Source organism: Jaculus jaculus, chromosome 19 (genome assembly GCF_020740685.1).
Source record: "Jaculus jaculus isolate mJacJac1 chromosome 19, mJacJac1.mat.Y.cur, whole genome shotgun sequence".
NCBI lineage: Eukaryota > Metazoa > Chordata > Mammalia > Rodentia > Dipodidae > Jaculus > Jaculus jaculus.
Window position 1 is genome coordinate 26,095,150 of NC_059120.1, and position 22,162 is coordinate 26,117,311.

Sequence of the window (22,162 nt, forward strand, 5' to 3'; positions counted from 1 at the left end):
AACAACAAAAAAACCCAAGGAATATTGGCATAATGGTTAATCCTCATTGGTAATTTGACTGGATTAGAATCAGCAGGAGACACACCTGTGGGTGTGTTTGTGAGGGTGTTTCCAGAGAGGTTTCACTGAGTAGGAAAGACCTACCTTAAATGTAAGTGATACCACCCCTTGAGCTGTCAACTAAGACTTTAAAAGGAAAGAACAAACAACTTAATGAACACAAAGCATTCATTTCTCCCTGTTTCCTGACTGCAGAGACATGTCTCATGTGCCTATAACCATGTGTTCCTGCAAGGATAGATTGTACCCCCTCAAGATGTAAGCCAAAATCTGCCTCCATATTATACTTATTTTCACATATTTGGTCATAGCCCTGAGAAAAGTACCTAATACAGTCAATGAGCACTAGGAATATCCACCTCAAATAACACAGGCTCAAGCACTGCTGGGTAACATTAAAAACTCATTCTACATTTCCATGAAGATTGTAGAGTGGAATTAGAATAATTTTATTTTTCAGTGAAGACTGGTTTATCTCAAATGCCATACATTTACTTTCATTGGTTTCACTTGGGACCCTATAAAATGGGAAACGATGATAGCATTCAAGATTTGAAAGATGCCTAGCATGAGAACCCTGAAATGGAGATTCATTACACTTGGGCATGTGAGGACAGTAACAACAGAGGTCCTGGGAATGGTTTTAGAGTTTGAGATAAATTACGATAAAACAGATAAGCTGGGAAGACTAGTAAAAATTTTTAAATATGTATGACAACACATCTTCAAAAGGTTCTGTCTTTGTTAGAGACAGTACACAGTCGAGTGGCCGCCAAGATGTGAGGGTTGGGAGAAAAGTTTTTAGGGTACTTTAGTCTGCAAGGCAACTGCAAAAAGCAGTGCCTGAAGCTGCATCTCACAGTTATCTGGGAAGTGTTTGTCACATTCTCTCCGCAGGCTATAGTCCTACTTTCTCAGATATATATTTGGAGAGTTGTCTGTGACTAGAAAGCACAGAACTGTTATAAAATCCAAAACTGAGATAATAATATCATTGATGGCCAAGATGATACCGTATAAAACACTGGATATTAGAAACTAATGGAACTAGATCAATATGGGGAATCAGACAAAGTAATCATGTTCCATAGATATTTCACCTGTGTATCTAAATTTATTTGGTCAAATGTAAGTTGCCAATTATCCAATTCCAATTAAGATAATTTGGCCTATTTTACTAGAGAATTTAGGATTTGTGTAAATTTATTTGATAGCAATTATGTTATATGTAATTTTTGTTTATTTGAGTCAGGGAATCACATTGTGTTCCATACTGGTCTTAAACTTGTACCAATCACCTTCCTTCACTTCCTGAGTACTATGTTAATAAAAATGAGCCACTATACCCAGGTAATTCATATCATCCTGAATCTAAAAGTAATGTAATTCTCATTAGTTTTGTCAGATTTTCTTATAAGGCAAATCCCCCACTATTTTTTCAAGTAGTCAAATTTATTTTTCTTTGATATCCCAATTTAAAAATTGGCAGAGAATTCAGTATCATTAAAATTTCTGTTGATACTTTATATTACCAAAATGACCCTTTCACTCCTGTAATTTGCCTAAGTTTTATCCACAATCAAATATTCTCTTTATTCAAATGAGCAGATGGATTCAGCTGGAGATATAACAAATTTGTGTTTATCTCAGGAAGAGCTGTGGGGATATAGCTAGAATTGCAAGACTGTGTCTTGCCTTATTCTGTAAGATCACAACTAGGAACAAAGTTGAGCAACTTGCTGTAAGTGTGCACCAGTTCTGTAGAGTTCATAGCAGGAAGGGTAGTGGACAGAAGGGCGATAATGTGAGCCCAAATTTTAATTTATGAAGTCATATTATTTTATTATTTGCATTTAAAAAATCCAAAATCCATCAACATAAGAAAACTCCAAATGTTTTTCATGGTTTAAAAGTAACACCAGAATTAATGTGGTTAAGTTGTGCTGAAGATGAAAAGCACTTTCATACAAGTTCTAAGTATATAATTAATATTAATATGGTGCATTCTGATTAAAGCAGTTATATTTGATGAAGTATGAGGAATTATACTTAACCACTTACTTTCATGAATGTGACAAAGGGAATAATTATACATGTGCTTGGTAATTAGATACCAATTTTATGTGGAAAGGAGAAATGAGAAATCACATATTTTTTTTTTATCAGTGTTCTGTATGAAGGAAATTAACTGATAAGAGAAGGGAAAACAATGAACATGTTGGCATGTTACATTCTATTTGGGGCGTGCAATGGTATACTGCAATGGTTGTAGCAATTATAAATTTAAAATCAGTCACTATGCAAATTTCTGGAGCAGCTGACCTGTCACTGCTTATGTCAATTATTTTCTCATTGCTGGGACAAAATACCTAATGAGAAGCAACTTATTGAAGGAAATGAGTTTAATTCAGCTTACATTTCAGAGACTAGCATCTATCACCATGGGAAAGCATGGCAGGAGCAGGAAACTGTCACATCATCAATGAGGAAGAAAGCTCACCACAAGTGAAGCCTGGCTATGTCACTTAAAGGCCCCTGCCCAGTGACAACCCTCCTCCAGCAAGGCTGCATCTCCTAAACAGCATCACCAGCTGGAGACCAAGTGTTCAAACAAATGAGCCTATGGGATGGGGGACACTGTGCATTCAAATTATCTTGTTATTCATTCCACTCAAGGCTCAGAAATGCAAAAATGATTTCTATAACATCCCAGTCTACAACCCATGCCCAAATTGCTACTAAAGCTGGTCACACTCTGTCCTTGGCTTTTTATCACAAGCTAAGACTCCTGGACATAGGAATCCTGAAAGGAGCTACTGGCTAATGTAAGCTACATTGTAAAAATAAGGCAGCTTACCCCTGACATAGTATTAGAAACCAGGCTAGGAAGGTTTATAGGATTTCCAAACTATTCTGGTTTATAGGCAATGTAAACTCCTCTTCCTAAAACATGAAAGACTCCTTCTAGAACCTTGCCTAATGGTTTGTGTTAAATTCAGATACAATTACTTCTGTTTGGAGATAGCAGTACAACCCTCTCTTCTGCTTATTTTCTGAATAATGATACCTAAGAGAAAATTTACTATTTAAACTTAGGATCAAGTAGTGTATCCACATTTTACCTGTAAAGTGAGTGCTTCTGAAGAATTTAGAAGCTTTTTGTGAAATGGGGTCATCAAAGGACAAAGATGCTAGTCATTGACCAGATCAAATAAAACTAGTTTGATCATAGAAGGTTAAGAGAATTTATAAAATGATGTAGAATAACCATCTGGAAAATCTACACAGAAGTTAGAAGATAAAGTCCTATGGTATTTCCAAAATGTTTATATTTACCCAAATATTATTACCTATGAAGGTATTATCACTCAATGTATCTCATCTGTGTATGTGTGTATATATTTACGTATCTATCTACCATCTACCTATTCCCTTATGATATAAATAACTATAAATCATCATGACAACTATCATGTATTAATTGCTTACTGTATATGTTACGTAGATAATTTCTGATCTGTATAAGGTGTCTATAAAATGGGCATTATTGCATCACTTTGACTTTGTGAAAATGGAGGATTAGGAGTCTCATGCACTTGGGCCCACATTCACACAGCAATAGGGCACCAATGTCTACACTTGAACTAGAGATGTTAGACTTCCAATGTTTTCTCTGTTGTAAGGTTCTTTTCACATCGCACTGAGTTCTTTAAGGAATTATTGAATAACCATAAGGTATTCAGAAGCTTGAAATTACAAAAGGATTTATAGAATTTTATCTAGTGTATTTTTTCTTCCAAGCAGGAATAATTTCATTAAGAAAACAAGATGTCTGCCCTGCTCAGAGCACACTAGGCATTTCCAAATTCTACCTAAGATGTTACTCAATCAATCTGATGATATTTGGAGTGGCAGGTGGAGTTCCCTTAATGACCATGCTCTATGCAATGAGTACATCCTGAGATTCTGGAAAATCTGAACTTTCAGGGACTTGAACTTACATTTCATTATTTCTGTGTCTTATGAACAGAAACAAAAAAATAACCTTATTTAATTTAGCTACAGTCAGACCATACCACCTCAGTAATACTGTTTCATTTCAATCATTTCCAAAATAATAAAGAAATATATGTCACTTAGAGCTATGTAATCAGCCCATTTATCAGTTCCAGGGATTGTAATCACAGGGGCAAAGTTACACATGGGAGAAGACAACATGGATAAGCACTATGGGGCCAAAAAGTAAATGTGAAGCATATCATCATGTTTCCCTTTTACTGGCTGAGCTTGGAAAATGATCATTAGATAAAAACGGGAAAAATATTAAATTGAACAATCTTAATAAGGGTTCCTTATAACAAGTTTTCACTCTAAAATTCTCCATAAAGTACTAATGGATACAATTATCTTATTTCCAATTAATCTAGGTAATATTTTATAGTATTCTACAATTATTTATTTATTCTTGGATGCAAATGCTAAAGATATTTCTCTGGTTCTGTGACTTGAATTTTCATTTTATAAACCATCTCTTGATGAGCAGAAATTAAATGTGATGAAGCATAATTTATCATTGTTTTCTAATATGGTTAGTGATTTTCGTATCTATTTGAGAATTGCCTCTTTGCCTCTAGATCATGAAAGTATTTACTTATATTTTCTTTAAAATATTACAGTCTGGGGGTAGAAGATAAATATCTTATACTCAGTTGTTCTGTGAACCTACGTTTTCCTTTAAAAATTAAAGTCTTACTGTACCTTTAATTTTTTTTAAATTTTTGTAATCAGTGAATATGGTCAAGTTGGTACCATTGTTAGCCTCCTCCCTGTCCTCCCTTCTCCACAGGGACCCTCCTTGTTGTGGTATATGGGTCATGCATTGTGGGGTTAGCCATCAGTTTTGGGTAGGGGGAAATGTCTCTGTGTATCATGACCCAATGTATGGCTATGACATTCATTCCATCCCCTCTTCTGCAAATTTCCCTGAGCCATGTTGGGTTCATTTTAAGTCTGCTCCAGTGATGAGGTCTTGGGAGCCTCTGTCTCTCTGGATATCTGGTTTGGTAGGGGTTGATTGTTTTCTGTTTCTATCTCCTTCACCATTGTTCTGGTTCCTGATTCTCCGAGAAAGCAGCATTCTTGCATGTTTCCCCAACTATTCTTAGTTTCAGCTGGGGCCCTTTTGAGGTATGATGGGGTGATTCTCTCCTTATGATCTGTGTCTATCTGAAAAAGAGAAGCAGATTATCTGATGGAGTGAGTAAAATTAGCACCAGCTAAATGTGATAACCATTATATTTTAGAGGGCATTTAAGTCCATGATTGGTGGGAGCTTGGTAATGGAGAGCAGGCTCATTTTTGTATATGGTTCTGACTTGTTCCCCATCTCCAGTTATGGGTTCTATTCCACTGATCAGATCAGTTAGCCAAATCAAGAGCAGCTGGTTTCCCACCATGGCTGTGCACCATTATTGCACTTGTGTGAACATCATGTCAGGAGGTTTGCTGATAAGTAGGTTAGACCATGCAGTTTTTTGGACAGATATTGTGTACCTTTACCTTTGTATATGTGGAATGTTTAAAATAATGAGGATCATTATTAAAATATAAGTCTCATTGTATCAAAAAATGAGTCCACTCTCCATTACCAAGCTCCCACCAATCATGGGCTCCAAGAGGGCCTACACCTATTAAATTCTCTCTCTAAAAAAAAAAAAAAAAACAAAAACAAAAAAACAAAACAAACAAACAAACAAAAAAAAAAAAACAATGGTTGCCCCATTTATCTGGTGCTGACTTTACTCTCCATTGGAGAATTTGCTTCTTTTTTCAGATAGACACAGATTCTAAGGAGAGAACCAGCCCATCACACCTCAAAAGTGCTCCAGCTGAAACTAAGAGTAATTGGGGAAATAAGCAAGAGTGCTGCTTTCTTGGTGAACCTGGTACCCATACAAGGGTTAAGGAGATAAACATAAAGAATACTCAACTCCTACCAAACCAGATATCCAGAGACCTAAAATGAACCCAACATGGTTCAGGGAAATTTGCAGAAGAGGGGGTGGAACAAATGGCAGAGCCACATGTTCAGTCATGATACACAGAGACATTGCCTCCTACACATAACTGATGGCTAACCCCACAATGCATGATCCATATTCCCCAATGAGGAGTGTCCCTGCAGAGGGGGAAGGACAAGGAGGAGATTAATGATGGTACCAACTTGACTGTATACATTGAGCATGAAACAAATTAAAAAAACCATGAATCTCCATTAACTATAATCCCACTTGTTGGAAAGGCTTCCCTTTTTCCACTGGACTGACCTTACTTTGACAAGAACCATTTGTGCATGTATGGGTCTTTCTCTGGGCATTCTATCTGTTCCATTGATCTATTTGTCTATTCAGCACCAAAACACATTGGCTTGAGTACTGTAGATTTACAGCAAATCTTGAAGGCAGATAGTGCAAGCCTTCTGACTTTGTTCTACTTTATCTTCACTAGCTCGCTGAATGCCGATGTAAATTTTGAAATCAACTTGTCAACTTTTATTAAAAATGTTAGAATATTGATTGGGATCATAAGCTATAGACAGACCAACTTGGAGAGAATGAACATCTTTACACAAATCATCTGTGATTGAAGTGTTCTTTAGAAATGCTTACCACCACACTGACATTTTCAGTGGGCATATGTTGCATAGATGTTAATTTGTTTCCATCTATTTATAGTTAAGAAACCCATTAATGCATGCCCAACATGAATGAACCTCTGAAACACTGTGCTGAGTAAAGGCTGTCATTCACACACAAAACAAATCTGTGAACTCCTATATATATAATGTTAAAGCATTTGAACAGACTGCCATATATGGGTAGAAATTAGATGATGTTTGCTTCTGGTTAGGGATGGATGATGGTGGGGAAAGTATGCAGGGATCTCCTGAGGTGTTGGGAATGTTCTACATTTTGGCCAAATGAGAATTGAATGATACATGTATTCATTGTAATTAATCAACTAGTTAATGTAAGAACTGTATATTTTTCTCTATGTAAATTATGCCTAAATTTGGAGAAATAAATAACATAGATGGTATTATTTTTTAACAGTTCTCTTGCACTTCGAACACAGTACTACATCCTAGTCCAGATGAACAAAACTTTAAAGTAGTAAATAGGCAATAGTATTCTTTTTTTCTAATGAAACTTACTGCTTCTAGATCTTTTGGAATGGCCATGTTATTAACTTTATATATTCCTTTTGGGCACTTTGTTCTCTTTATTGGAATCACCAGAAGTGAATAGTTAGACATAAACATATAAAATGCCACACTCATGTGACAAAAGATTGATTATGCTATTGGCTTTAAAGTAACAATGATACATCTGCTCATATAAATACAATTCTGGTTTCTACCATCAAAGCATTGCCTTATTCTCCCAGTCGCTATACAAGCTTAGAGATAGCTCTTCTAATTTTATCCTACTGAAAGATTCTTAATGAGCCCAGATTAGATTCACTTATTAATATCACTGATATGTATTTCATCATGTTTTAATACCTGCTGAAAGTAATTTGGCACGTTTACTCTTTTCTTATAAAATGACTGGTGTTCCTGAAAGAACCTGGCTGGAATTTTAATTACAAATTGACCTTCTTTCTTTTTTTTTTTTCAATCCTAAATAAGAATACTGTAGATAGTTTGTGCAATTTATTTCTACAATCATGCAGCATTTTGCTAGATGGTTGAAACCTCAGGAATAAATAAGATCTGATCTCTGGTCTCAAAATGCTAGACTGAGTCACAGCTGTGGACAAGCAGACATAGGCCTGGATGGTGATGTAACACTAGTGATGCTTGTCCTACCCATACAGGGAGGAGACAGAGGTGAAGATCTGATGTGACTTTCTGGAGGAGAAAGAGTCATAGATGGCTCTCCAAAGGAAACAAAACTCCAAATGTCTATTCAAATAAAGAATGATTATTCACTACATTCATCCAGGAGTTCAGCCAACTCTGACATTGTACCACATGGTGGGTACTGTTTGGGTCACTGGCATTCCTTTGCTCTCTCTTTCCTGACCTCTTTCCTGATGTAGGGTGCATATGTTTCTCTGTCTCTGACTGTTCTCACCTCAGCCTCCTAATTGGTTTTCCTTCATGTACCTATTTTTCTTCTCATTCTTCTCCTCTTCCTCCTGTTCTTCCTTCTTTCTTCATCTTCCTCCTCATTCTTCTCTCTTTATCGTCTTTACCCCTCCCTCTTTACACCTCTTCCTCATTTCTCAGCTGGCTCACACCCTGGCCCCCACCACTGCTGACCCACCACATACTGTCACTTCTGTGCAGGCAGCCTACAACCACAGTGGATTCTTCCCTTTCACCTAAAGACTGCCTCGTGTGCCATAGTAAACTCCCCATTGCCAAAAATGTGTGCTTTCAGTCTTCACATTCAAACTTCTGACATCAACCAAGCTGGGCTACTTCTAGTGGACCTTTCTGAAAAGGGTCTTCATCTTTTTTCATTTTCCTTACAACATGAAAACCCTATAAGGTATAAAGAGCACCGAGCTATTCTTCAGTTAAAGAAAACACAAAATAAGTTGCTTTTAGACATACAATTAGACAACAGTGACACTAAGGAAGAACACACATGAACCCATTTATACTGTGGAGCCAAAAGCACTTAGTAGGGTCATATCAGCTAATCCCAGAAAATCCAGTGCATGTCTACTTGCTCCCCAATTTATTTTTGAGAAATAAGTCACCAATCTTTTTGTAAATAATTCATAGTGCTGAAAATTACACTAATGATTTTGTTGAAGGCGGATGCATACCAAAAGAAAAATAATATCTAGATCTAAACTAATAGAAAACCAATTTCCATTTATGCCATTCACACAAATGTTTCCTTTTCTTACCCATCTTTCATTTGATTTTGTAAGTGTAGAAACGAGGGTGAAAGTCTTCTGAAGACAAACTTGTTACCATGAAATGCAGCTACTTACATTTCAGCTCACATGCAAACACCCAGCTTTGAGGCAATGCTTTTGTAGATGGTCACAAACCAGCATGTTAGAAATAATTTCCTTGAGATATTTACGTTAACTAAGTATAATATATGGTTGGTTTTTTTTTTTTTTTTTAGTTATAAACAACCTTAGGATATTGACAGTCATTGACAAAGGCAAGAGCACTCACTCTGAATGCCATCAACTCAGTCTACAATAATATGATTAGTTACACTAATAATGCTGCTTAGGCACTGTCTTCTAATTACAATATTATAAATATTAATGCCGTAGCCCTTCTATTTGATTGCCACTCGTGGAGTCATTCATCATGATTTTTTTTCCTGAAACTCAGATTATAAGGTTTTCTTTTTCACCCTCTTTGTTTTTTTTTTTTTTTTGAAGTTATAATCACACATGTAATTCTTCAAAAAATCTTTTTTTTTCCAGCTATCTGTTAGAAGAAGGATAGTGATATTTCTCATTAAACCTGGGAAGTTAGGTGGTATTTCTTCCACTCTCAGTCCTTCATCATCAGCCAAGATGGATTACCCAGGGTTTTTGTTTTTCATTCTTTTCCTTGTGACTTGTTTCAAGTTAAGATTCATTTGAATTATTAAATGCTTCCTTAAAGAATCTTTTCATACTGCCTCCCTTTTTAAAGAGTTAATTATTGATGCCGTGACAAGTTGAAAAGACTAAGAATTATATTTTTTCCCTCCTTTCGTTCAAGACTCAAAAAATGCCTCTGACAATGGTTGTCTATTTAGAGTAACACAAAGGGAACACAAAGGCAAAATGCTGAAAGTTGTTTTAGAAAAGAGCTGCTAAAATCACTGTATTATACAAAATGTAAATGTAGTATATATTTCTAAGAAAATAGCAGTTAGTGAAAAGTTGGGATGTGACCTTTGGAGCCCAGGTTTAACCACACAGTAGAGCCACTTACAAAAGATACTGATGAGGTTTTAATTTTAAAAACTTCCTCATACTATTCAGCACTCCAGTAATTTGATTGTCTTAAAAATAGAAAGGTAATGTTATAATTTCCAGAGCTTGTTAAAGAATAAAGAAGTCCCCAGTTTTCCTCTGAAAGAATGCCAGTCATCACCACAGCCATCAAGAATTCAGAGGCATTTTATACTCCAAACTTCAATCTTTTTTCTTCTGTATGATCTTGTGTTATATTGGTTTTATGAAAAGGTAACTTGCAGATGTATATTAGAACAGTAATCAAGCCTGCTTCAGAAAGATGTTTCTATCGAAATCACATCCAATAGGAATCTCTCCTATGCTGAGGGAAATGTGAAAAGTCAACTATGATCTGAAAAACAAAAGCAGAATTCTTCAAAACAACACTGGGGAGCATCGACATACCTTGCCTTTGAGTTCAGCAATACGAGGAACTGGCTTCCCTTTCTGGTGACACAAAGTGGCTGGACTCTGCCCGTCCCAGTCCTGCAGCTCATCGATGCTCTTTAGGTAAAGCAGGGCTCTGAGGCCGGTGCAGTAGTCTTCAATGACAGTGAAGTCCTGATTTTGAATAGCACTGCACACCTAGGAAAGATGGCAGAACCAGCCTAATGTCAAACTGAGAGCTCTCTCTTCGAACAGCTTCAATTTTCATTCATTTCACACATTTGTTTTATGTTTCAAGCAATTGCTCTGGGCCTAACAGATCAATGGCTGGCTGGCTGGAAATAGGGGTGGATGTAAGGGAGGGACCATGAAGGGATGCAGAGAAACTTCCAGAAATAGAGAATGTCTCCACTAACTTGATATGGTGATGTTCTCACAGGTGTACACACATTTTAAATCATAAAATTGTATACATTATGTATGATATACAATATACTGTATGTCTGATATAACTCAGTTTAGTTAAGCATTGCATCAGATAGGTTGGATTTTCATAGGATCAAGTTTCAAGCAAAATAAGTCAAACATTTCAAGTCTTTCATATTTTTGCTATTGGATGTTTTGAGAGGAAGTACTGTGAGCCTGGATGTGGTCAAAATGTCTGAAGCTCCACTCATCCCCTTTCTCAATCTTTCCTGGCCTCTATCTTTGCCATCATTCACTGTTTTTGCTATTGTTCACTCTACCCCAATCAGCAAAGTCTTTCTTTTCTTTTTCAAATTTGTCACATTCTTTTTTGGGGTGGGGTGGGGTGTCTTTTTATGAGGTTGTTTCACTGCGCAGAAAACCTTCTCCCCACCTCCCACCCTGGCCCTGCTGCATGCATCTATCTACCATTCATTCTTCAAAGTCTTCACTGTCACTTTTTCTGGGAGGTTCCAGGAGTAAAATCAAGTTAGACATTCTTTTATGTATAATTATCTTTGAATTTTTGACTTACAACTAATGCATGATTACATGGTTGACAGCCCACTCCCTAATGAGACTAGGACTTAAGGAAGGAAGAACTGAATTTGTTTTATTTGCTATATTAATTCCAGTGTCTAGAACAAAATATGTCATATATTCTGTACTCAATAAGTAAATTTTGAATATATTTAAATGATTAAGAAACTTTGAAGTTATATATATATGATTATAGTGGGATTTGAATTAGAGCTTAACAAATATGTAATTATGTAAGCACATCTGAATTGGTTATTTTCAAAGACATTGCTCCAGTTTGTTAAAACATGTAGTCTCCAAAGACTCATTTAAATATGTCAGTTTGACCCTTTTATCCTGATGGCCCTAAATTATTTGAAACAGGAAGTTGACAAGGGAATGCCAAAGCAGCCTTAGCACATTTCTCCTACCTATAACTATGGGCTAACTCCACAATGCATGACCCATATACCTCAACAAAGAGGGGCCAGGGTAAGTGGGTAGGACATGGACGAGCCTAGCAATGGTACCAACTTGACTGTATTCAATGAGTACAAAACTAATTAACAAAAAATAAATAATTAAAAAAAATAATTTGTATATCATACTATTTCAGAATTATGAATCAAAAAGTGGAAGATTTAAATTATCTTTCATTTCTGTTCCAAGCATTGGTTCATTAGAAGTATCAAATAAATAAATTTATGAAAATGTTAAAAAAAGAAAGTTGACAAGGGAATCAAAATTCTTCATAACCTATATTCCAAATGCATAAAGGTAGGAGATGATCTAAGAAAAGAAGAATTAACTTCCATTTTATTTTCCCAGATGTTGAATACCTAGTCCAGTTGTCCAGCAAGTATGAGGGACTGGTTCTTAGATGCCCTTTCAGATAACAACATTTGCAGAACTGATTGAAAATACACTGAGAATGCACTCAGAATGAGGAGTAGGAAGGGAAGACAGAGAGACAGGGAGACTCTTAGGAAGTAAAGTGTGAGCTTCTGAAGAATCCATCAGTTAAAGGGAGGACGTCATGAAGGACACAAAGCTGATGACATCCCGGGAGCTGAAGTGCCATAGAAAGGTCTCGAGAACCAGGAGCAGGACAGTGAACAGCTCTCCAGGTGAAGCAGTCAGAATAATACGGTTGATGCCTTGATTTATGACAGAAGGCAGAAGCTGTTTATTTATTTACTGAGTTAAAGAAGGAATGAAGAAGAGAGATGGGAGATATGGGGACATACTGCTCTTTTATTAAGTTTGGTTAATAAGGCCAAAAGGAAAGAGAGAGGGAGAAGGCAATTGAGAGAGCAAGGAATATGGTTTGTGATATTTTATATTTTATTTTTCAGCCATGTTTTATAAGAATACAGTCATTTCACATATAGACTAGGAAAGGATGACTATGTATTAAATTTCATCAGAACTGCCTAAATGAGGGTGAGATAGAAATAAAACAAGAAGATCTAGCATGACATGAGTTCTTTATTATAAGTCTGGCCCTATGTTCAAGATTTTTTTTTTTTTTTTTGAGGCAGAGTCTCACTCTAGCTCATGGTGATGTGGAATTCATTCTAGTCCAAGCTGGGTTTGAACTCACAGTGATCCTCTTACCTTAGCCTCCCGGGTATTGGAATAAAAAAGGAATATACCACAATACCTAGATACTGCTGAGTACTTTTCAATTCATGATCATATTTAATCCTCACAATAAGACTAAGTAGATTTAATTTTTAGACATATTTTATGGAAAGGAAACTTGAGTCTTAGAAAGCATAAAATGACAGACTTGAACCCATACTTGGTTTGAAAGTGTCAGAGCAAGAACTCATGACTACACTATCTCCTGTGAGCTGGGCACAAACGCTGACTGAGGCAAAGCTGTTTACAGGTAACTGCAATAATCTATCCTTCAACCATGTCATTTTGAGGTAAACCAGGCAAAGATGTGCTAAAATATTTGATCAAATTACCTTCAACCCTCGATATATTCAGTTTTAAAAAGATCCATGTCTCTAAATGTAGACTGTCAATGATTTTTATCCACCTTGTTTGTGTGGTAATAGTAAAAATAATGTCAAGCTAGGGAGATGGCTCAGTAATTAAGGGGTCATGACGGCTAAGCCAATCAGCCAGGGTTCGATTTCCCAGTACTACAAAAAGGTAGATATAAAGTGGTACATGTGTGGTATGTGTGCTGTCTCCCCACAAATAAATCAAGATTTTTTTTTAAAAGAAAAATAACAACACAACAACAAAGCAAAATCTGGGCTTGGTAAAGGCCCTTGTTTGCAAAGCCTAACCAGGTTCAATTCCCTAGTACCCACATAAAGCCACAGATGCACAAAGTGATGCTTGTGTCTGGAGTACCCACAGATGCACAAAGTGATGCTTGTGTCTGGAGTTAGTTTGCAGGGGCAAGAGGCCCTGATGAGTCCATTCTCTCTCTCTCTCTCTCCCTCTCTTTCTCTCAAATAAATAAATAAATAAAAATTATACAAAAATCAAAGAGTAGAAATGAAAGCATTTCACTACTTATCTTGCAATGTGTTTTCCTACTTTGAGGTAGGAAATAGCATGTAGTCAGTACAACATAGAAACAAAACAATTTCTGTTGGGCCATTTGTCAGGAGGAGCAACTTGAACAGTAATTAGGCCTTTTATAACTTTCTTAGAGCTGAGTTTTGTCAGAACATCATTATAATTTCCTCTACAGGTTTTTTTTTTTTTTGAGCTGTAAGATTCAACCAATGCTTTCTTAATCCCCTTTGTTCACTCTGAAATCTTATTTTTAAAGTATATGCTTATGAGTATGCTTTTACTACCATCTTAAAATAGCTCACCATATGAACACAAAGAAATCAGCTCTTTGGAAATCACACCATGTCATGCACTCTGTGGGATGTTCATAACTGCTACTCAAAGAAACCTAACACTGCTTTGAAAGGAATGAACAGCAAAATAAATCTTAGTCACTTCTGATTTCTCCAGTATAGAAATATAAAAAGTGGGCTGAAGAGATGGTTTAGCATGCAAAACTAAAGGACCCAGATCTGATTCCCCAGGACCTACATAAGCCATATGCACAAAGTGGCACAGATGACTGGATTTTGTTTACAGTGGCTAGAGACTCTAGTGTGCCCATTCTTTCTCCCTCTCTTTCTCTCTCTCTCTCTCTCTCTCTCTCCCCCTCTCTCAATAAATAAATCAATAAAAAGCTATTAATTCTTTCCATCCATAAACATGGCATCATGTGCATATAGTATTTAGCAAAGATGTGATAATTCATAATGTAGACAATGATGTCTTTTCAAATATGGAAAACATTATTGGTGCCAAACTCTAAGAAGATTTCCTCTGTTTTTTATACTCTTTATGGTCCCTTTGTTTTTCTCCATCATTTGGAAACAGACTGAGTATGTGACCTAATACAAACCTGAAGAGAAAGGAGAGAAAGCAAGGGAGAGCTGCGTGTGGCTGGGAAGGGAGGCCATACGGTCAGCTCTGGGGCTGCCATGTCTGATTGGATGCTAGGGGAGACCACTGCAGATACTCTTAAGCACACAGCACTTTGACACGATTTATGCCCTTTCCTGAAGTGACTTATTTAATTTCCATTTTCAACAAGATTGAACCTACGAGTTTTCTTAAAGGAATTTCTGATAATGTTGAACATTGATTTTTTTTTCTTTAAAACTTTAAGGTCTGGGTATAGCAGAGTGGGAGAGAACTTCTCTAGTTTGAGTAAGGCCCTTAATAAGCACAAGTTCATCCAAGGAACTTACAAAGTAAAGATTGTGATTGTGTGGGTTTGTAGTGAGACCTTGGAGTGGGAATATTGATGACAGTCTTCTAGGTTGTACTGATAATGCTGGACCACACATTAAATAGGTCTGAGCACTGGAAGGTATGCCTGCCACCTTATCATGAAATGCTGTCTAAAAACAAATTTCTTCTCATCAAACAACTTTTGTGTTCCTAATTTTTACTATGAGTTATATTAACATTTAAATTCCCCTTTAAAGAAGCACTACCTATAAGAAGTTGTTTTAAGATAAAAGGGTATATTTTCTGATGACAAAATAATATGACAAAAATAAATCTTAAGATGCAAGCAGACAATTGGGAAAACAGCCTATTGTTGCAAAACCTTGACACTCCAGGGAGAGTTTTCTCTCTATCTCAGAGGTAAGTGGTTCTTTTTATAACTCCAAACATATAGCTACTATGTCTAAATGGCTATATTTTATATGTCATCTCTTAATTGTTTAACAGCTTTGATTAGGACTCTTAATAGCTGTTAACATGTTTGTTTAGTATAATTTGTAACTTCTTTGTGGCTGAAGGCTGACTTATCTTTCTCCACAGCACAGCATCAGGTGCCATTTTAAGGATCATTACCGCTATTAATTATTTTCATAAGTGTGACTGGCCCTTTTAAATAGAGGCTACGAGATCCTCAGCAGGATCAGCCCCCATACGGCACCTGAGTTGGCAGGTGGTGGTTGCTGGTGCAATATGGTTTGAGGTGGGCCATAAAACTCTCCTTGCACCTGCAGCCTCCTCAGAATGTCTCTTGCCCTTGATTTTTCTAGTGTAGGTACACTTCATTCAAGTGTCTGTGCACATACCTGGGATATGGTAGAAGGTAATAATGGCCTTCCACATTACTTCTCATTACATGAAATTAGCCAAATTTACATCTTAGAAAGCTCCTTTACATTCTGTATTTATTTTAATACTCTAAAGAAATCTCAGGAAGAAGGAAGGTAGGATTCTCAAAGATGGAAAGAGCTTAGGTGGAAGCTGTTTCTTAAAGTCAAACTGAGTGGGTTTTATTTGCTATCAAGTTAAGTGGCTAAGAGCACAGGAATAGAAGTAGGGCAGAGTAGGTAAGAATTGTGTTCCAATCATCCCTTAGCTGCACATTTTTAATCAACTTTCTTTACTACAAGATTGAAATTAAATGCTTTGCACATAGAAACCTAAAGTCAACATCCTTATGTGTGAAGTGTTTGCTGGACAAATGTGAGGACTTGCACTTGAACCCCCCGGCCCCATGCAAAGCCAGATGTGGCAGCTCACATTGGTGACCACAGTGCTCCTAAAGTAAGATGGGAGGAGACAGGAGAATCCTTGGAAGCTCCCAGGCCAACTACCTTGGCCTATGCAGTGGCAACCAAGAGTCCCTATATCAAACAAGGTAAAAGGCAAAGACTGACTAAGGCTGTCCTCTGACAGCCACATGTGTGTCATGGCACATGTGTAACCTTACATACATGAACATGCAAACACACCTACACTTAGGGAAAAAAAAAAAAACAACAAAGTTTGAGCTATTGCTTAGTATACTAAATTTGTTCTAAAATTTCATAAGATGAATAAGCCATTAGGACATGAATTAAACAGGATGCAATTTTTTGAATCTAATAACTCTAGTGTTGCAAGGGAAAGTTGCCACTCTTATTTTTATTTTCATTAAGAAAAAGCGAAATGAAGGCTGGGTTTGGTGGTGCATGCCTTAAATCCTAGCATGTGGGAGGGTAAGGTAGGAGAATTGGTGTGAGTTCAAGGCTAGCCTAAGACAACATAGTGAATTTCAGGTAAGCCTGGGCTAGGTCAAGACCTTCCCTCAAAAAACCAAACAACAAAACCAAGAAACAACAATAGCAACAAAGTGAAGCTTTGACATTCTTATCAGTTGGTTTATATATGGGCCTGGACTCTATCATTTATCAGCTATGTGAACTGGGTTGTCATCAGCTTGAGTCCCCTCTTTCCCTTCCTTGTATGAAACAGGTTAGTGATAATATATCATCTTGTACATATTAACTTGCTATGGGTATGCTGTGGAAATTAAAGCTTAGACATGAATGGTACTATATTGTGTAGGTCTTATCACATATTTTTATAGATTTTTTAAATGCCTAGCAAAGGCTAAATGGAATATGTTCACAGTTCAAACAAATTCAACATCTTCTGAAATGTAAAAGATAGTTAATTGGGAAGCTATCAAAATTAGATGAAAAAAATAGCACTCAGTAAATAATTTTTATGAAGAATAGCTTGACAAAACCTGAGCACCATGGTGCTGGCTTCTGTTTTATGAAAAGGAGCAGCATTGTTTTCAAATTATATGTTGAAATGTGTCATGGTTGCAAAATGAGGGTCTTGATCATTATGTCCTACCTAGATAAACTTATGACTTTTCATATCTTCTGCCAAATGTAGAACTGTGGTCCAGGTATTAGAAACACAGGTTTCCAGCCTATACAATGAGATAGTAAGACACATGCTTATAGTTGAAATCCAAGGTGGTCTAAGAGTATTAGACATTATCTATAGTTCAGCAAGAATATAAATTCTGGGCTGGAGAGATGGTTCAGCAGTGAAGGTGCTTGCCTACAATTCCTAAGGACTCAGGCTCAATTACCTAGTACCCATGTGAGCCAGATGCATAAGGTCACCATGTATTTGGAGTTCATTTGCAGTGGTTAGAGGCCCATTCTTTCTCTCTGTGTGTGCCTCTCTCTCTCTCTCTCTCAAATAAATAAATGAATAAAATATTTTTTTAAAAGTAGAAATTCTTAAGCTGGGTGTGGTGGCACACACTCTTAATCACAGCTCTCAGAAGGCAGGGGTAGGCTGTGAGTTCAAGGCCACCCTGAAATTCACTACATAGTGAATTTCAGGTCATCCTGAGCTAGAGTGAGACCCTATCTCAAAGGGCAGTAGAACTTCTTCTAAAATGGTCCTCACATGGCAAATAACACTAACACAGAGTCTTATATAGCTGGATAAGATTCAATAATCTTCCATGATTCAATATTCTACAATGTTAATTGTGACACATTAGCTTCCTAACAATCCAGCATGCAGCAGGGTGAAATGATCTACCTATGGTCACAGAGCTGACGAGAAGCAGTGCTGGTTCCCTGGCTGGTCCATCGCAGCTTTGGCTATAGCATTTCCTCTTACAGACCACGTGATATAGTCTATACAGTGATTCTGAGAGGAAAACAAAGTGAAATGAACTGTTAATAAATTAATAAGTAATTGTTAATAAGTGCCCAAGTGCATAGAGCTGGTAAGTGATACAGCCAACAGTAGGACTCTGAACCTGGGACCTCTGCAAATCATCTTCCAATTCTTGTTGCCACAGATGTTGCTCTTACATGATGAAGGTCTTATGTGTATAAACAGTAAACAAGCACACATTTAAATTTTTCATAAGAAGTATCTAATTGCAAACTGATTCTCAATATATTAGTGGATAATGGCAAAGAGATTTTTAAAATTAAAGGCTTAATGTGTGGATGACTCACTTGAATGTTGAGTAATAAAACATAAACAGGAACTAGGGAGATGTCTTAGAAGTGAAGGTGTTTGCCTGTGAAGCCTAAAGTCTCACATTGGATTCCCCTGTACCTATGCAAGCCATATATACAAGGTGGCACATGTGTCTGGAGTTCATTTGCAGTGGCTAGAGTCCCTAGTATGCCCATTCTTTCTCTCTAATAAATAAACAAACATTTTATTTTTTAAAAAATAAAAAAAAAAGGAAAGCAGGCCTCTACTGTGTTTGGATGGAAACATAATCTGTAATTCTGCCTGTCCTTTCCCACTGATAATTAAAATCAAAATTTCCAGTGGTATGAAATCAGTAATTCCTTACCTCAAACTGTGGTCTGACCAGTACTGATAAACAGATATAGAACATAACACTATTCTTTTGGAATTGGTGAATAATGCACATTTTAAAGTAATAATTCAGAATTTGAAATGCCCCATGAGCCTTTGGTACTACATAAACATGACATTGCTTAGTAGAACTCATGAATAAAACACTGAATTGTAATTTTATAAAAATATAGGTGAAAAGGCAGCCCCTGCAGATATACGAGATGTAGGGAACCAGATGGAGATATATTTGTATATCCACATAAAACTACAAATCTTAGTTGTTCTGTCATATTAGTTTCCATTTGTTGGAGTTGTGCAACATCAAAGTCCTGATGCCCCTATATATTGCATTTAGTAGTAATGTAACAGACTACGTGAAGAAATCAAAGTGAGTGTTTCTAAGTAGTTTCCTGGCAATTGCGATAGTGGGCTCTTTCATCTGCTCTGTAACTGTGGCAGTGCATTGATTTAAACTCCTTCTGAGATCTCAAATGCTTTTATATCCTTAGGTTTCTCAAGCAGCTTTTTTTTTATTTTTCAAAGTAGTAAAATTCTAGCATTCAGTAGAATATCATCTTATTTCCCCCTCCACCCCAAGAAGAGGGCTTACTTCTGCTTTGCTACTAAACAGCACAGGATCTGTAAGTAGGAAAGCTGTCCAAATGTCATCCTATTATGAAAGCTGGCTTTGAGTCCTGTTTTCCAGGTTCTGACCATAGCAAATTGGATTGGGGACAGAAAGACAACAAACAGACAGCCCCACAGATGGTACTTTTTCAAAGATTCTGCTCTGGATAAAGGCCGATGTGTAAGCAGTTCTGCTTATTAAATATTTTCAAAGCTGCCTTTAATTACTATGCACTGGTAAATCCTAATGGTATAGGAGGGACTTATCCTGTTCTATTTTGCCTATCATGCTTTGTTGTCAATCGCATCTGGTAGCCTCTCATCTAAACTCTTAAGTTACAGATTCTCTGACAAATTCTAAATACATAAATTCCTTCCTTCCCAATCAAGAAAGAATTTTACAGAAATCAAAAGCCCATTTTTCAATGTCAATCTGTTACTATTATTTGTCTAATTAATTTATTTACCCATGTTCAACTGAAGAGAGATTGAACAGTATTTCATACTGAGAGAGATCCAAACTACATTTGGCCAATCAGAATAACATGATAAGTTCTCCAAGTGTTTCCTCAAAGCCTCGCAGGTGACTGACTGCCCATCTGCAGGACTGATGGCTGCCTCACTTTGTGGATGACACAACTTGACTGGGGATGGCCTGGGCTTATTAGTCAGAGGGCCGTGCCCTGCAGGGGAGGCTGCCCCTGCCCCTTTCCTTTCATCTGTCCTTTACAAACTGAGTTCCAACTAAATTTCCACCTCACTAATGATTTGAACCAAGAAATAAAAATAAAAAAGAACCATATAGAGGCACAGCACCTCTATCCTTTTATGTGAGACTAGAGATAAATTGGTCCAGCAGGGCTCAACATGTAGGGCCAAAGGATGGTGACTGCTATCTTGGATCTTCAAAGGCTTTATAGTTGATGGCTCTAATTCCCCATAGACACAAATAGAGGACTGAAAGTACTGTAAGTGGCCCTGGAGTCCTCCACCCACCAGGCTCCAGTACAAACCATTCTTTGGTCAGGAGCAGTGGCTAAAGTTTGAAGAAGCCTGGTCACTTTATTCCCAAGGCAATAGTAATTCTCTGCTAAAATAGTTTCTCCTTTCTCTGGGTTGGTTTTTGGTGCAGCGTAAGTTACAGTAATTCTCAATTCACAGTAACCCAGGTGGCAGTACAAGGCCTGGGGAACATCATGCATGCTCAGCACCTCATGCACTAAAAGTAGAGCAAGGAAAAGTAATTAAACACCCAAACAATAGCTGTCAGATGACAAACTCCATAATTTTAAGCAATCTTTCCTTTTAAACAGTCAACACAGCTGGGAAAACTTGATTTATCATATCATTTACTAAAGTGCCACATGGAGTTTGGATCATAGAAAAAGTCAAAATGCCTAGACAGGAAAAGTATATGAAAGAAATCAACACAGATTTTTTTTCTTTCCCCTGTGAAGATAGATAAAAGTGTATGGTCACTGGACAATGTGAATGGGCAAAGTCCTCAAACAGTCAGGTGTGGTACATGCCTTGATTCCAACACTGAGGAGGCAGAAGCAAGAGGATCACTGTGAGTTAGAAGCCAACCTGAGATTACATAGTCAATTCCAGGTCAGTTTAGGCCAGAGTGAGACCCTACCTCAAAGAAAAAAAAAAAGCTCAAAGACTTTTTTCTTACAACGAGAAACCTTTATGAACATGAAAATAACATCTCCAATCATACCATCCACCTTTTAACTCAAAGCACTCAGTGTAGTAGCTCATTTTATGGTTAATCTATAATAAATTAAAAAAAAAAACTGTAAGAGTATACAGTATAGATGACCTCTGCTGAGTTGTCAGTGGATTCTGGGACACAAAAGTTAAGTTTCATCTGATTTTAAAGTGAGTAATCACTACACATATTGACACATATCTTTAATCCCAGCACTCTGGAGGTGGAGGACTGAGAATCTCTTTCAATGTAAGGCCAGCCCGAGACTACATAGTGAATTCCAGGTCAACCTGGGTTAGAACAAGACCTTACTTTGAAAAATCAATAATAATAATAATAACAATTATGATGATCATCATAATAATAGAGAGTGTGATCTATTTATAAATTAGGCACTGGAGAAAGAATAAAACCAGGTTCCAAACATCAAATTAGCATTTAGTAGGTACTATACTTCTGTGAGGTTGGAAAAGCAAAGCAATGTGATCTTGTGGGTTTTTTTTTAATGAAGGATTTAAAAAACTCTATTAAAGGCATTCTTTTAAAATGTTTTATTATTTATTTGCATGTGTGCATGTAAATTTGTGTGTATGTGCATATATGTGTATAGGTATGCCAGGGTCTCTTGCCTTTACAAATGAACACAAGATATTTGCACTACTTTTTGCATCTGGCTTACCTGGGTGGCTTGGGAATTAAATTAGGGCCAGCAAGCTT

At 36.9% G+C, this 22,162-nt stretch overlaps 1 protein-coding gene across 1 annotated transcript in view; it reads right to left on the bottom strand.

Moving 5' to 3' along the window:
* The window catches only part of Dpyd (dihydropyrimidine dehydrogenase), a 1,202,971-nt gene that overhangs the window by 108,628 nt on the left and 1,072,181 nt on the right, over positions 1–22,162 (bottom strand). The window contains exon 20 of the mRNA XM_045137960.1: positions 10,453–10,632. Within this exon, the coding sequence (XP_044993895.1) occupies positions 10,453–10,632 (180 nt within the window). The remainder of the gene's footprint in view (positions 1–10,452; positions 10,633–22,162) is intronic.